Source organism: Oryctolagus cuniculus, chromosome 5, assembly GCF_964237555.1.
Source record: "Oryctolagus cuniculus chromosome 5, mOryCun1.1, whole genome shotgun sequence".
In the NCBI taxonomy this organism is placed as follows: Eukaryota; Metazoa; Chordata; class Mammalia; order Lagomorpha; family Leporidae; genus Oryctolagus; species Oryctolagus cuniculus.
In genome coordinates, this window is record NC_091436.1 from 66,195,698 (window position 1) to 66,211,371 (window position 15,674).

The 15,674-nt window shown below is 46.8% G+C and overlaps 1 protein-coding gene across 2 annotated transcripts in view; it reads left to right on the forward strand.

The window, feature by feature from the left end:
• The window catches only part of POPDC1 (popeye domain cAMP effector 1), a 37,322-nt gene extending 28,932 nt beyond the window's left edge, over window positions 1–8,390 (forward strand). For both annotated transcript variants that reach the window (XM_002714830.5, XM_008263326.4), the window contains exon 8: window positions 4,664–8,390. In XM_002714830.5, coding sequence (XP_002714876.1) covers window positions 4,664–4,788 — 125 coding nt within the window. In that variant the 3' untranslated portion in view covers window positions 4,789–8,390. The remainder of the gene's footprint in view (window positions 1–4,663) is intronic.
• Window positions 8,391–15,674: the final 7,284 nt, after the last annotated feature.

Genomic DNA, 15,674 nt, shown 5'->3' on the forward strand with positions numbered 1-15,674 from the left:
TCAGGATCGCTGCCTGGTGTTGCAGTTCTGTTTCTCGCTTGAGTGTGCCATGAATGTGGCTACAGCTCAGGGCCAACTTCTGCCCTCTGGCTGCACCTCCTTGGTGCATTTGGCATCCATGGAAAAGGATGTGGACGCCTTTAGGCAGAGGTTTTTTTTTTTTTTTTTTTTTTTTTTTGCCACGTGGTATAACAGGAAACACACCACCCCAAGCAACAGTAACTCTTGACATACCTGTTCGACAATTTCACACCTGTTAGGTCTGCATTGCAGTTCAATATGAGATAATTTGCTTAATATACCTTTGTGATAAGCTGTGTTAATTGGTAGCCAGAGAGCCCAGAAAATTAGAAGGTTATTATAGCAAGTGGCAAAAAAGTGTTTATAATTATGTCTTCTTGGTTGTAATAAATACCATGGGATTTAGTTAACCACTCTGTCTCCCAACTATAAAAAATGGTTTAATAGAAGAATGGAATCCAGTTTTTCTGAGAAGTGGACGGGGATGGGTTGATTTGCCCCTCTAGAGCCCAAGATAAATGAAAAGCCAAACATGACCCAGGTCGTAAAGAGGGCTCATCCTTGAAGGGCAGAAGTAGCTTGAAAAGCACTTGACTAAAGATCAGCTCCATTCCTCCCACTATCCTCTCCTGCTCTCGAATCTAAGGATGCTGGGTTGAGCCTCAGGGCAGATTTCTGATAATGCTTCAGTGCGTAAAACTAATGAAAACCCAGGGAAACTCGCAGAAAGAATGTATTAATGTTCAACTTGTAAAGTGCAGGACAGCTCCCCTGAAGTCTGCTATTTCCTCATCTTTTGTTTATACTCCAAATAAGGTTTGGATTTATTAGGGGACAGTCATTTCCAGCTGTGCAGCGAAGGCCCAGGGTGGTTCCGGGGCCGCAGGAGGTCTCCTGGCGAGGTTGGACAGCACTCTGTCTGGGCACCTCTCTCCCAAAACCACCCCTTCTCCTGGCCCTGTAATGCTAGGTCAGGCCAGGTGACCCTTTCGTTTCCCTGGCTGTGAGCATCGCCCCTGGCCCTCAGAGCTACAGGAGGCTCTGGCTAACTGAGGCAGGTACAAAGTAGGCACTTTGAGGACCAATTCCTAGGGAGGAGCCAAGTAGCTGGCACTGTAGCTCCTGGCAGGGTGTGCAGCAGGCTGTGGTCCTCTCATCTGCCCTGAGGAAAAGGAGCAATGAGGTAGAATTGCTGGAGTATCCTTGGAGTAAAAAGCATTTTTCAAAACAAGTAAATCTGAACAGAACGTTGGAGCCACCAGGTTTATGCTGCAAGGTTATGTTTCTGCCTCAGAAGTTCACTGCTAGGTGAGAAATGAACTTGACAGTAGCAGCAACAGTCACCCTCTGTTCTCTTTTTCTTAAGACTTATTTTATTTTAAAGTCTGAGTAACAGAGAGATCTATCTGCTGGTTTACTCCCCAGATGGCCACAATGGCCTGGGCAAGGAGCCAGGAGCTTCCTCCAGATCTACCACCTGGTTGGGACTTGGGCCATCTTCTTCTGCTTTCCCAGGCACATTAGCAGGGAGCTAGATCGGAAGTGCAGCAACCAGGACTCAAACCAGCACACATATGGGATGCGGATGTTGTAGGTGCTACAGTATGGCACCAGCCCTTACCCCTCTGTTTTCTTTCACTGGAGGTTCAGTTTGCCTTTACTTTAGCTTCTGAGTGAAAAGGAAAAAATAATAGCATGGATACAGTGAGGAAGGATTGCTCTAAAAAGTGCTTTGAGTTTCTGAGAAATCTAATTAACAGAGAGTAGGAGACTTGTGATTGATTTTTATTTCCCCAACATTTGACATTGCAACTGATACCTTGTAGTTACCTTCTGCATCTTTTTACTGATTGCATGAAACTGTAGCAGGTTAACAGTACTGCTACTAGGCCTTATTTTAGTTTTTATTTTGTATTTAATTGAGAAGCAGAGACTAGGTGTGGGGGGGAGGTAGAGAGGACAAGGGAGAGACAGAAATGGAGAGAAGAGGTCTTCTGCTGGTTTGTTCCCCAAATGCCTGTAACAACTGCAGCTGGGCCAAGCTGCAGCCAGGAGCTGGGAACTCAGTTTGGGTTTCCCTTGGCAAGGACCCAAGTCCTTGAGTCACTCCCCTCCTGCCTCCCAGGGTGTGCATCAGCAGGGAGCTGGAATTGAAGCAGGACTCCAGCCCAGACACTTTGATATGGGATGCAGGCATCCCAAGCAGGGTCTTAACCCACTTGGTGCCAAACACCTGCTACTATGAAGCCTTACTGACGTTGGCTTGAGAGGACAGTCTTGCCCTTTACGCTGTGAGCAGTGTCAAATCAGTTACATAAAAGTAACGATATGGAATAGAGTGTTGTTGGTCCCTTTCCCTAGTGAGGTTTCACCATCGCCTGAGACCTGTCTGCCCTTGAGGAAGGTGGGTGGTGCCCCTCGGAAGGGTGAGGGCCTGGCCTGTCAGAGAACAGACATCCTGGAAGCTCCCCAGGTGTGCTTCCGAGGAGGGCTTTTTCATCACTGTGTACGTGTGTAAGTGATTGTGACAGCCCCGGCTGTGTGAGGCACTTCTGCAAGGCTGTAGGAGAGAAGAGGCCAAAGCTCCCACCTGCAACCTGCTCGCCCTCCGCTAAGATGCTCTGACCCTGGCATGTACAGCCTGTGGTTACTGAGACGAGGAGAGGGCAGACCTTCCCAAAGGAGGCGCGGGGGAAGATTCCACATGGAAGAGCTCAGGATTTGAGCCCCACCCTGAGGAATAGGTGGGAATATGATGGGTAGGGATGGGAATGGAGAGACCACTCCAGGGGAAGAGAAGAGCGAGACAGGACGCATTGTGGCATAGCGGGTAAAGCCACCACCTGCAACACCAGCATCCCTTGTGGACACGGGTTCAAGTCCTGGCTGCTCCTCTTCCAATCCAACTCCCTGAAAATGGCCTGGAAAGAGCAGCAGCAGAGGCCCAAGTGTTTGGGCCCCTGCACCTCTGTGGGAGACCCAGATGAAGTGCCTGGTTCCTGGATTCAGCCTGGCTCAGCCCTGGCCACCACAATCACTTGGGGAGTGAAGCATCAGATGGAAAATCTCTCCCTCCCTCTCTCTCTCTATAACTCTGACTTTCAAATAAATAAGTAGATCTTAGAAAAGAAAAGAAAAGGAAAGCAAAAGGAAAAGGTGGGTTGGATTTGGAGGTGGTGAGTTCCTGAGACACAGACTAGAAGGTAGGCGAGACCCCACGTGGGGACTCCTGAGTGCCATCCTAGGACTGTGGCTACTTAGAATTTATCCTTTTAATGTTACGTGGCAAACACTTCAACTGTTCTTTTGCCCAGGCAAATGCATTGGAAACAGAATGAAGGCTTTCACAAAAAGACTCCAAGTTCTTGGGAAGTGATCACTCAGCCGCCTCCAGTGATATTGGAACCTTTAACTGGCAATTACATTTTTCTTTCTGAAAAAAAAAAAAAATGCAGTGAGGGGTGAGACAGTTGAGAGGGTTGGGTAGCATTTTGGCTCCTCTGTGGGCACCAGCATCAGTAAACCATGGAACGGCTGGTTTCACAGATGGGCTCGAAAACTGGAAACCAAGTAATCCTGTCTCCTCGGTCAGAATGGACTGGGTGTGTTTCTGTTATGTGTATTATATACTTATGTCTGAATGCTATATATTATTGATTTGGCTTAATGCTTTCAGACATGCTGTCTTCTTGTTTATTCGAAGGATTTTATCTGATCACAGATACTCAGCCTAACTTAATATTTTATGACATTCAGTCACAACGAGACTAAAAATATGATAGAAGCCACTGCAATTGCTGTTGTTAAAAAGACAATTTTGCTATACTCAGAACAGCTTAGATTGAGAAACACAAATCTTTGTTTCAGCATAAGTCCTATTTAAAATTTTCTTTCTTTTTACTCATTAGAAACACACACACCCCTTCCATCCTCTAGTTCACTTCTCAAATGCATGCAACAGCCAGGACTGGGCCAGGTCAAAGCCAGGAACTCAATGTGGGTTTCACACATGGGTGGCAGGGTCCCAATACATGAACCCTCACTGCTTGTCTTGCAGAGTGTACGTTAACAGGAAGCTGGGATGGAGAGTGAAATGAGGTCTCAGCCTTTAGCATTCCGATATGGGTTGTGGGTGTCCCAAGCAATTGCTTAACCACTGCACTAAACACCTGCCTCTATTCCTTTCCTTGGCCATTACCATGGGCAATGATGAATTTTAATCAGTTTTCTCATCATTTAAGCCAGTGCCTTCCCAAGACCATGTTAACTAATGCTATTGTCTTAAAAGCATTTACAAAGTGATAATATCTCAGGCATTGATGTAAGAACTTTACAAGTTTTGAGTCATTTAATCCTCACAATAACTGTATGGGGTAGGAATTGTTCATAATATGCACCCTGAGACCTACACAGACTCTGGGGTGGCTCAGAACTGTGAGTGTTTAGGAAGCTCATGCATCCTATGGCTTGAGTGTTGTTTCCCTGAGATGCTGTATAGAAGACGGCGTTGAAGGAAATGGCGTTCTTGGTCGTAGCCGTAGATGCCCGTAGCATTTTTCCTTTCCCTGTTGGGGTTCCCAGATGACACCAGTGTCAGGGCAGGTTGCGCACTAAGCAGTTCTCGTTCCCCTGTCTTTCACAGATGTGTCCTCCCCACACCAGCGAGCCTCTGCCAAGATGAAGCCAATCGAAGAAGGCGTGGAAGACGATGATGAGGTCTTTGAACCCGTGTCTCCGAATACACGCAAAGCCCGTCAGCTGCCTTGATCCGGGACAGAGCTGAAGGGACTGAGACGGAAATGGCTTGCAGAGATCACAACGACTACCAGCACTTCCTTGTGGCTTTTAGGTTCTTCTGCTTTAGCACATCCAGACCGGCAGGGTCTGGGGGCGGGGTCGAGGCGGGACACACATCCTCCTGTCCTTTTTTTATTGGTCTGTTGATTTTAAGCAGTTGTTTTACTGAGCCTTTTGACTAGACCTCATTCTATTTTGAGATACATATTTCACAGTATTTTCTAGATATATTATTTAAGTTAAAAAAAAACACCTTGGCACTCTGTCAATGCAAATGCCTTTTTACTTATTTTTCCAAGTTGTGATTCTTTTTCCTCACGATGTTTTTCTCTCCCATGGCAACGGGGTTAGCTGTTTAATTTTAACAACGATTTCAGTTGGAGATGAAAGCTAAGATGATAGTAAAAAGCAAGGAATCTCAAGCTGCATTCACTTGAGGGGATGGGAGGTGGGGATTGGAGAGAAAGATGGGATTTGACTACTTTCGTTTTTCTTTCATGCCAGGATGGTTCTCCACTAGCTCACCTTACTTCTCTGGGCTTTGGGTAGATGGTTTGATAATGAGCCGGGCTCAACAGACTTGACTCATGTTACCCTCACATTATGCCGGTTGTAAACTGGTCTGCAACCTGACGCTAGAAAGATAAGGAACGGAAGCATCTCTGAGCTCGGTGTCAGCCTTCAGCGAACTGTAAGGGGCCCGTGGGTTGGTGCCATCTTGTCCCATTCCCCTGGTGTGGGAAACACTTTACTTAGGGTTTGGAAGGTCAGGAAGTCAAATGGCCGAGAGGTCAGCTGCATTCCCGGGGCTGTGTTTTGAAGTTCCAGACTGCTCCCCCAGGGGCAAAGGTGTGTCTTCAAAGGATGTGCCAGATATCACAGTGCCAGAGCGGAAGGCACAAGCCCAGCGGTGGGCCACACAGGTCGGCTCGGGCAGTGCTGTGAACACCCAACCCAGTGTCACTCTGAGGGCCTGGCCTTGTCTGTCTGCCCCGCTAGAATCCCGTTCTCAGAGACAGCAGTATTTGGTAGGAAATTGTCCAGCTCTGGGCAGGGCGGCTGCCTGGCACTTGGGCAGCCACACATGTGAGTGGAGCCCTTTGGTTGGCTGTGCTTCTTGTGCCTCATTGTTGATTTTATTTAATTGCTAGAACCAACTTTGAGTGAGTCCCTGGTACTCCAAGAAAAGTTCCAGATGAAATGATGTCCAGGTAGACTGAGCCCAGAGAAGCTTTCTCTTGCTATGAGATCATTTCTGTTGAAGTATGGAAACATCCTAAGCTAGGGTCACCTCATTTCCCAAATCCATTTCTTGAAGACAGTTATTTTAGGAATTTCACCTGAGTCAGACTTTCTAAGTCGGACTTCTCTGGGAAAATGTACACAGACTGGGCCTGTGGCTCTGCTGTCAGTCTCAAAGCTTGGCTCCCTAACATCCCCCGAAAGAAGGCCAGCTTCACTTTACTCCTTAACGCTCTTCAGTGTGCTAAGTTAGGAACTTATTGAGGAGAAATGAAGCAAAGGGGAATGACTTAGTCCCAGGGTTAGGAATGACCGTAAGGCTGCATCAGGCCGAGCCCACTCTCTGTGCTGGACAGCCCCTGCATCGCTGATCGGGGAGCGCCAGCCTTGTCTCCTCTCAGCCAGCAGGTGCGGCCAGGCAGCCCACAGAAGACCAATTTCCAGAGTCACTCTGTAGAACAGTCAAGACGACCTTCCCTGAGTAGAAAGGCACTTTGGCTGCTGCGATGGCTACGTCTCTGATGTTTCTCAGGTTCTGTGGAGCCAGAGAAGAATGGAATTCTTGTACCATCCCATCTTTAGGGTCATTTCACTTTTTCCCTGTAGGAGGTCGTGTGCAGTGATAAGCCTGATTGTGTTTGGAGGTTATTTCTGTAGCCCTGGGAACAAACCTGTTTGAAAAGCACACTGCTAAATGCAGGCGATAGAAAAGCATTTACTGTTTTTAGGAGAGTTTGTGTGTATCTGTCAATGCTTTTGAAGATTCTAATCTCAACGTTAGGAGTCTTAAAAGAGGCACTCAACCTGAATGAGAAACTTGAAACTGTTTTTAAATACACACCTCCAAGAAAGACAGTGAGACTCAGGAAAGGAGCTGAAAGCCATCGAGCAGCCCTCCCACGTAGACTGGATCACAAAGAAGCAGAGAAGAAAGCAGACAGGTTGTAAGTATAAGAGCGCCATCGGATGACTTTAACTCCATTTATACAACTGGACAAGTTTGTCTGTGTGTAATGCATTCGCCCATAGATAAAACACATTTGCTGCCAAGCTCCCAAGAAGATGTCTCTTAGGTCCTTGGGCGTTCACTTAGCTGTGTGACTAAGGTTCAGAAAGTGTTCTGCAAACATTGTTCTAGACGGGACCCCAAGTGAACTGGGCTTAGCACCTACTCAGTTGTATGAATCCAATTGTAATGTTCATACTAGAATGTATGTGTCCTTTAAAATATTTATATTTATAAAAATAATAGTACAGATATGGCATAAATCCTCAATGGTACTTATATATCTTAAATTAGTAAGAATGGGTGCTATATAATTTTCAGTTCTCATCCTTAACTTTCTGGAATCTTCCATTCCTCCTTGTCAACTCAATTGCACTTTAATCATTGGACACCTTTGTGCTTTGCTGCGAACCGTGTGCACCAGGGGACATCGTCTTTGTATCGGGTCCTCCTTCTGCATATGTGAAGCTTTTCTGATTTTATGACTTGGAGCTGCCAGTTCCTGCCTCCCAGCTCCCCTCGTGGCCCCAACAGCTGAATCACTTGGATGCCAGGAAACCTGATGTCACCTACACACTGCCCTTTCCCCAGCGCACCATGTAGTAACTTGTCCGTCCAGCAAATATGCTAACGTGTGGTGGCTCCCAGCCGAGCCCACGTCTTGCTGGTCAGTCCCTACCTGTGGGGGTCAGTGCTCTCCTCCCAGCTGCCCCCTCCCTGGGGTATAGTTCCATGAATCTACCTTTTTTTTTTTTTTAATATATTTTCTTGGTCATTTCTAAAGCTGTGCTGTGGCTGGTTGGATCCTGCCATGCCTTTGTTTCCTTTCCCTTTCCTCTTGAACCCTGGCTTCCCAACTTCCTTTTTCAATATTTCCAACTGGAGTGATTGGGAATCCCCACCTATTCAACTCAGAATTCCAAGGATTTGGAATGTGGGATGCCATACATGGAACCTGAGGTTGAGGCACCATCACTGCTTTTGATTCTGCCCATAATGGAGCAACATTTTCTCACAGATAGTAGCCCTTTTTGATTGTCACAGAATCCCCCAAATACTTGTGCATAATAGCATAATGTAGATGTCATAAATCTAAGAAACTCACTTTTAAGTACAAATTAGGTTTTTATGTTGCACTTGTAACCTAGTTTTAAAGTCTATAAGGATTTATATGACACATGAGTTACAGGAAACTCATTCTGTTTTCAGGTGCCATTTACATTGATACCATTTCCTCTAGAATAAAGATACATTATGTCTGACTAGAGCCTTTTAGTTTAAAATATATATTGCCATTTGAAGAAATAAACTTCTTACTTAGGAATGCATGCTTGCTGTTGTTGCTTTCCCCACTTCAGTATAGCTGGTTTGCCCTCACTCCATGCTCAGTTGGTTCAGTTACCTTCAGAGGTAATCAGAATCCTGGTTTATTAGGTGGTCTGAACAGGTTGTGAGAGGTTGTGCTCTTGGGTGCCTTTCATTTAATTTCAGAAGCCCTGGGTTTGCCACTTTGGCTGCTGTTGGCCATGGAAAGAAGTGGCCACAGGGTGTGTACAGAGCAGTGCCTGGATGCGGCAACTGAGAAGCCTTCGGAGTTTCACTGTGGGAACGGAGGGGTTTCATTGCTTCTTTCACTCTTCTGAACATCCTCGCATTCCACATTCTAAGGCGATGCACGAAAGAGTCAGAAAACCTCCCCTAGATCTGTTCTGTGATGGGCAAGGGGGAAGAGTTTCTGTTCTCAGAGAAACCCACGTTTTCTTCTATCATCTGTGCTAGGTATTGGGATGGGAACTTGATGGCCCCTCCCTGGGTTTTTCATAGCAAATCCTTGGCACCTGACCTGTTTTCCCCAGTCAGCCCCACATCTGGACCCAAATGAAAGAGGCATCCTATACTCCCATAAAAGGAAGCGATTTGATGGCTCAGTAAGGAATGTCACCCAGGCTGATGTCTGAGTGCTCACCCCTGAACTTCCTGCGGAGCCAACAACAGGGCAACCTCCCCATACATAAGACTGTGATGTAAGATCTGAGAGTTTCCATCATTGTCCACTAGGTTTTTTTTTTGTTTGTTTGTTTTTTGACAGGCAGAGTGGACAGTGAGAGAGACAGAGAGAAAGGTCTTCCTTTGCCGTTGGTTCACCCTCCAATGGCTGCCGCAGCCGGCGCGCTGTGGCCGGCGCACCGCGCTGATCCGATGGCAGGAGCCAGGTGCTTCTCCTGGTCTCCCATGGGGTGCAGGGCCCAAGCACCTGGGCCATCCTCCACTGCACTCCCTGGCCACAGCAGAGAGCTGGCCTGGAAGAGGGGCAACCGGGACAGAATCCAGCTCCACAACCAGGACTAGAACCCGGTGTGCTGGCGCTGCAAGGCAGAGGATTAGCCTATTGAGCCACGGCGCCGGCCCACTAGGGGGTTTTCTGTGGACAAACATGACCCCAGCCAGTCAAGTTGACAGGATTTAGATAGGGACTTGAGGGAGCAGAGGTAGTGGTGAGGAAGATGACTGTGACAAAAGTTTCTGGCTCAGATTATTGCTGTCATTCCTGGCTAGGGACAAGGTGGAGGACCAGAAGGGAGTGGAAAGCCTGGTGATGTTTTCTTTTTTAAAGATTACTCAGAGAGAGGAGAGGCAGAAAGAGAGGTCTTCTATCTGCTGGTTCATTCCCCAGTTGGCCACAACAGCCGGAGCTGCAGTCAATCTGAAGCCAGGAGCCAGGACCTTCTTCCAGGTCTCCAATGTGGGGGCAGTGGTCCAAACACTTGGGTCATCTTCTACTGCTTTCCCAGGCCACAGCAGAGGGCTATATTGGAAGTGGAGCAGCTGGGACCCAAACCAGTGCCCATATTGGATGCCAGCACTGCAGGCTGCGCCTCTACCCCCTACCCCACAGTGCCAGCCCTGGTGATGTTTTCTTTAAGCAATGTTCAAAGGGTCTTCCTAGTGGACAGATGCCAGGGAGGCAGTTGGATAAATAAGTCTGGGACTCACGGAGGGATCTGAGTTGAAGATGACCGTGAGTTTGACAGCTCTCTAATACATTTTGTTGGTAATTGTTTTGTTTCTCCAGTGAATTAGTGACTTTTGATATTTTATTTTGAAATATGTTAACGTTAACACTGGGAAATTTACCTAGCTCAATAAGCCAGTATATTTTTAAATGGCCAGTTCATGATGATGCTTCATGTATAAGATCCAATCCAAGTGCAAGCTAGACCAATGAACAAAAAGATCACTGGTGCTGTTGCAGATTCCACATTTGAACTAACCTTTAGGAAACAATTACTTGAGGCCAGCATGGTGGCATAGTGGATAAAGTTACTGCCTGCAGTGCTGGTATCTCCTATGGGTGCCAGTTCGAATCCTAACTGTTCCACTTCTGATCCAGCGAATACTCCTGGGAAAGCAGTGGAGGGGCCCTTGCTACCCACATGGGAAACCCAGATGAAGCTCCTGACTCCTGACTTTGGCCTGGCCTAGCCCTACCTATTGTGGCCATTTGAGGAGTGAACTAGCAGCTAGAAGATCTCTCTCTCTCTCTCTCTCTCTCTCTCTCTCTAACTCTGCTTTTCAAATAAAGTAAGTCTTAAAAAAAAACTATTGTAGAGTTTTGTTGTAGTATCAAGAATATCCACAATTATCTCTGAAGGCTATTAAAATACTCCTCCATTTTTCAAAAATCTGTGTGGGGTCATATACTTCAACCAAAACTATATTGCAACATACGAATACAGAAGCAGATGTGAGAATCCAGCCCTATCTTCCATGAAGCCAGACTCTTTTTTTTTAATGGTACAGCATGGTTTTTTTTTTATTTTTATTTTTTTATTTATTTTGACAGAGTTATAGACAGTGAGAGAGAGAGACAGAGAGAAAGGTCTTCCTTCCGTTGGTTCACTCTCCAAATGGCCACTACGGCCGGCGCTGTGTCGGCCTGAAGCCAGGAGCCAGGTGCTTCCTCCTGGTCTCCCATGCGGATGCAGGGGCCCAAGCACTTGGGCCATCCTCCACTGCCCTCCCGGGTCACAGCAGAGAGCTGGACTGGAAAAGGAGCAGCCAGGACTAGAACCCAGCGCCCACATGGGATGCCAGTGCCACAGGTGGAGGATTAGCCAAGTGAGCCATGGCGCCGGCCCCCGAAGCCAGACTTTAAAAATTTGCAAAAGTGGAAAACAGTGCCACTCTTTTTACCATTTTTGCTGTTTTCTAAAATAGCCTTTTTTTCCAAGAAACTTTTTTTTTTAAGATTTTATTTACTCATTTAAGAGGTAGAGTTACAGAGAGAGGGAAAGACAGAGAGAAAGATCTTTCATTTGCTGGTTCACTCCTCAGATGGCTGCAATAGCTGGAGCTGAGTCAGGAGCAAGGAGCTTCTTCTGGGTCTCCCATGTGGGTGCAGGGGCCCAAGCACTTAAGCCGTCTTCTACTGTTTCCCCAGGCCATAGAAGAGAGCTGGGTCAAAAGAGGAGCAGCTGGGGCTCGAACACAGATGGGACTCCAGCTCCGCAGGCAGAGGCTCAGCCCGCTACGCCACAGCACCGGCCCAAGAAACATTACCATTATGTTAGATTGAAATGGTTTTTATAATTTTCAAGTGAATAATAAATATTCTCACTCTCTCTTCCTGGCCTCTGCAGCTCTCCCCTGGTCCCTGCAGTAAAGCCAACCCCAGCTTGCTTCTCTGCCTCCAGCCTCAGGTTTTCCAATCTGCTGTTAGAGTAACTGCAAAGTTTGCCAGTAGAGATGAAAATCTGAATGCCCTCCTCACCCCCAGGGAGAAGACTTCATTCTGGCGAGGCCCTGCCCAAGTCCAGTCACTCCACGCCCTGCACCTCAGCCAGGGTAGTGACTCCACCATGCTACGTTCATCACACGGGCCCACCGTGCATCTGCCCCCCATGGTGCCCCCAAGATAAGCTCTGCACCTCCCCGTGGAAGTGCCAGACCCTCTATGGAGCCAGCTCTCCTCCGGCGCTGCCTGCCCTCTGCTACCACCGGTGCATGCTCTCGGTGTGACTGCTATACTAGCCAGGGCAGGGACATAGGTTTAGGCTCTCAGAGTCCCTTCAGATCATTTTTGGCTTGAACAAAGCTCTCTAACGCTTCATGGTGAATACAGTATTATGAAGGTGGCAGGACAGGCATTAATGCCCCCTTTATAGAAAGGGAGGGAGAGTGTAAAGAGGACATAGGACCAGTCCCAGGTCTCACTGCCAGTATGAGACAATGCCAAGACCCAAATAGATGGTCTGGGCACTTTCCTAGTTCCATCATACAACTCTGCAAAACCTACTTATTTCCAACCATGTTCTCGTTTTTGCTTTCATTCACCTCTTTTCTCTCTTTCTCTCCCTCCTCTTCCTCTCCCACCCTCACCTCCCCCCCCTTTTTGAGAGGCAGAGAAACAAAGATTTGCCTTCCCTGCTGCAATGGCTAGGGCATCTCACTCATGTGTGATCCTGATCTTTTCAATTCTCTCCGTCACTTTCTTTGGGTTTCTAGAGCTGCTTACAGAGTCAGCAAGATTACAGCCCGGCTGTGGTGACTGGGAGAATATGGAATCAGAATTTTGAGCTGCGTCTTCTTGCTCCAAGTCTCTTTATGTGACCTGAGCAGTTAATGTAATCTCTCTGAGCCGAGTCATACATTCCTTCGTAATACAGAAATGCTTAGGAGGGTTTTGTGAGAACCAAATTTCGAAGCACCATGTAAATTATAAAGCACTATCAAAGCAGACACTATTATTATATTAATCAGTGACACATGAATTACCCCTTCACTAAATTATATGTGGAAATTCTTTTTGGAACTTGTATCTAATTTTCCATGCTTCTAAGTGTTCACTTTTAAGACCAACACCAGGGGCCGGCGCTGTGGCGCAGCGGGTTAACACCCTGGCCTGAAGTGCTGGCATCCCGTATGGGTGCCAGTTTGAGACCCAGCTGCTCCTTTTCCGATGCAGCTCTCTGCTGTGGCCTGGGAAAGCAGTAGGAGATGGCCCAAGTCCTTGGGCTCCTGCACCCATGTTGGGAGACCCTGGGGGAAGCTCCTGGCTCCTGGCTTAGGATCGGTGCAGCTCTGGCAGTTGTGGCCAACTGGGGAGTGAACCAGCGGATGGAAGATTCTCTCTCTCTTTCTCTCTCCCTTTCCCTCTCCTCTCTCTATGTAACCCTGACTTAAATAAATAAATCTTAAAAAAAAAAAGACCAACACCCAGAACCCCAGGATGTGATAGCATTAGCATTTCAACAAGGTATCATGTCTTAATGCAAGCATAAGCAGACTTATGAAGACATCTAACTGAAAAGAACATCCAAATTCTAGACAGTAAAATCACACCAAGCATTTAGAAGCCTGTGCTTCTTATAGGCTGAAAGATAGAAGACAAATGTATGGGGCAGCAATGCATCAGGAGGACGTTACACAATGTGGGTTTTACAGTGTTGAAGTTTCTTACTGCAAGAAGACTTAGGAATACCCAGGGATACTTGTCGTTGGCAAGTTACCACTATCAGGATCCCTTGAGCAGACTGTGTTCTGTGTAAGATTCTACGAAGTCATGACTTATAATTACACACTTCTCCAGTAAAAATTTTCCTAGGTAAGTTTGTCAGTCGTAGGAAATACTCATATTCAAGTAGCCATGTGTTGAAAAAGTTTCAGCGAGCGAGTAAAGAGTGCCCTCTGCTGGCATCAAGCAGCAACTGAAACACCTCATGCTCAGGGTTTAATTACAGAATTCAACTCTGAAGTCCTTGAAGTCCAACTTTCACCTAGAGCAGAAGGAAAAAGATACACTTCCAAAGGCCCAAATATTGTATCACATTATTTGGTTCCTCTCTTACATAATCCGGGAGAAAATTTTAGTGGGGATAGTGTTCCATTAAGAAATATTTTTTACTATTAAGAAACACTGTAGGGCAGCACCACGGCTCAATAGGCTAATCCTCCGCCTAGCGGCGCTGGCACCCCGGGTTCTAGTCCCGGTCGGGGTGCCTGTTCTGTCCTGGTTGCCCCTCTTCCAGGCCAGCTCTCTGCTGTGGCCCGGGAGGGCAGTGGAGGATGGCCCAACTGCTTGAACCCTGCACCCCATGGGAGACCAGGAGAAGCACCTGGCTCCTGCCTTCGGATCAGCGTGATGCACTGGCTGCAGCGCACCGGCCATGGCGGCCATTGGGGGGTGAACCAACGGCAAAGGAAGACCTTTCTCTCTGTCTCTCTCTCTCACTGTCCACTCTGCCTGTCAAACAAACAAAAAGAAAGACTGTAGATTGATTGTCCATATGGTGCTTCCAAATAGGATTTCCTAAATTATCTAAACTTAGGTCACAGTTTCCAAATGTCTGTTTGGTTTGGAGATGGGACATTGTTTGGGGATTGTATTGGGACATTTGGACACCGCAGAGGCGTTACACAGAATCTTGTTGAATATTCTCCAGCAGGTTTTAGAAATCACCATGGGGGATGGTTGGGTATGATGCCATCCCAGGTTCTCTTCCAGCCACTTTGCTCTATGTTAACTTATCCCCAGCAATCTGCTAAGTTTCCTCTTTAATGCTGTGCAATATGATCAGAAACGAGCCTCTTGCCCCCACAAAGAAAATAGAGTGAGACATGGTACTTCTTCTCATTCAGCATTCAACATTCAACAGCAGCCTCTCACACCAGCGCACCTTCTCTGCCTATTTTCCAAGCCAGTGGAAAATTTATTATGAACATCATTAGAGTCTACTGATGTAGTTTTAAATAAATTCCTTTGGGTGAGTGGCAGAAGCCACTATCCAAACTAATATCTGGACTGGTTAGTGAAAATTAATTGTAAAGAATTACTTTTGTGAAGAAATGAGAGAACTTGAAGAGCCAACATGGAGATAATGGTAAGAGCTTGACTATGTGACCTGATGGTCTCAACACAGGTGGTGACACATGACCCTGGCCATACGTGCCAGTGACACATAACCCTGGTCATCCGTGACATGCCAATAGTGAGGGGCAGCCCATACTTCGGGAGAATTTGTGCAAAAGCGGTAAGAAAGGCCCACATGTCAATAACAGCTCTGTTGGAACCAAGCCATTGCTTCCTAAGTGCTAAAATGGCTTTCCTTTGCAGCCCTGCCCTGCCTGTAATAGGTAGGTGTGAGTCCAGCCTGCTCACTCATCTTGACGAAAGAGGACAAACCATGTAATTTGGGATGTAAGCAAAAGCCCACAGTTGGAGATGCTACGTTAAAGAACAGATAGAAGCAGGCAGACAGCTACAGAGGCTGAACAGCTCAGAAATTAAATGGAAGTTGAGGACTTTGACCTTCAGAAAACAGTTCACATCTTCAAGAAAGGTTTAGTAATTTTAGAAATCACACAGACATACACCGTAGATACAGCACACATTTTAAAAGTGAAAAATATGGTGTTAAGAATCATCCCTGATATGCAGCCTGAGAAACAGGTACCATTTCCTAGGGTACCCAAAACCAATTCAGTGTGTGTGTGTGTGTGTGTGTGTGTGTGTGTGTTATGTGAGATGGGAGAGGGGTTTGGAAACAGTAACATGTTGTGGTGTAGTAGGCTAAGCCTCCGCCTGTGGCTCTGGCATCGCATATGGGTG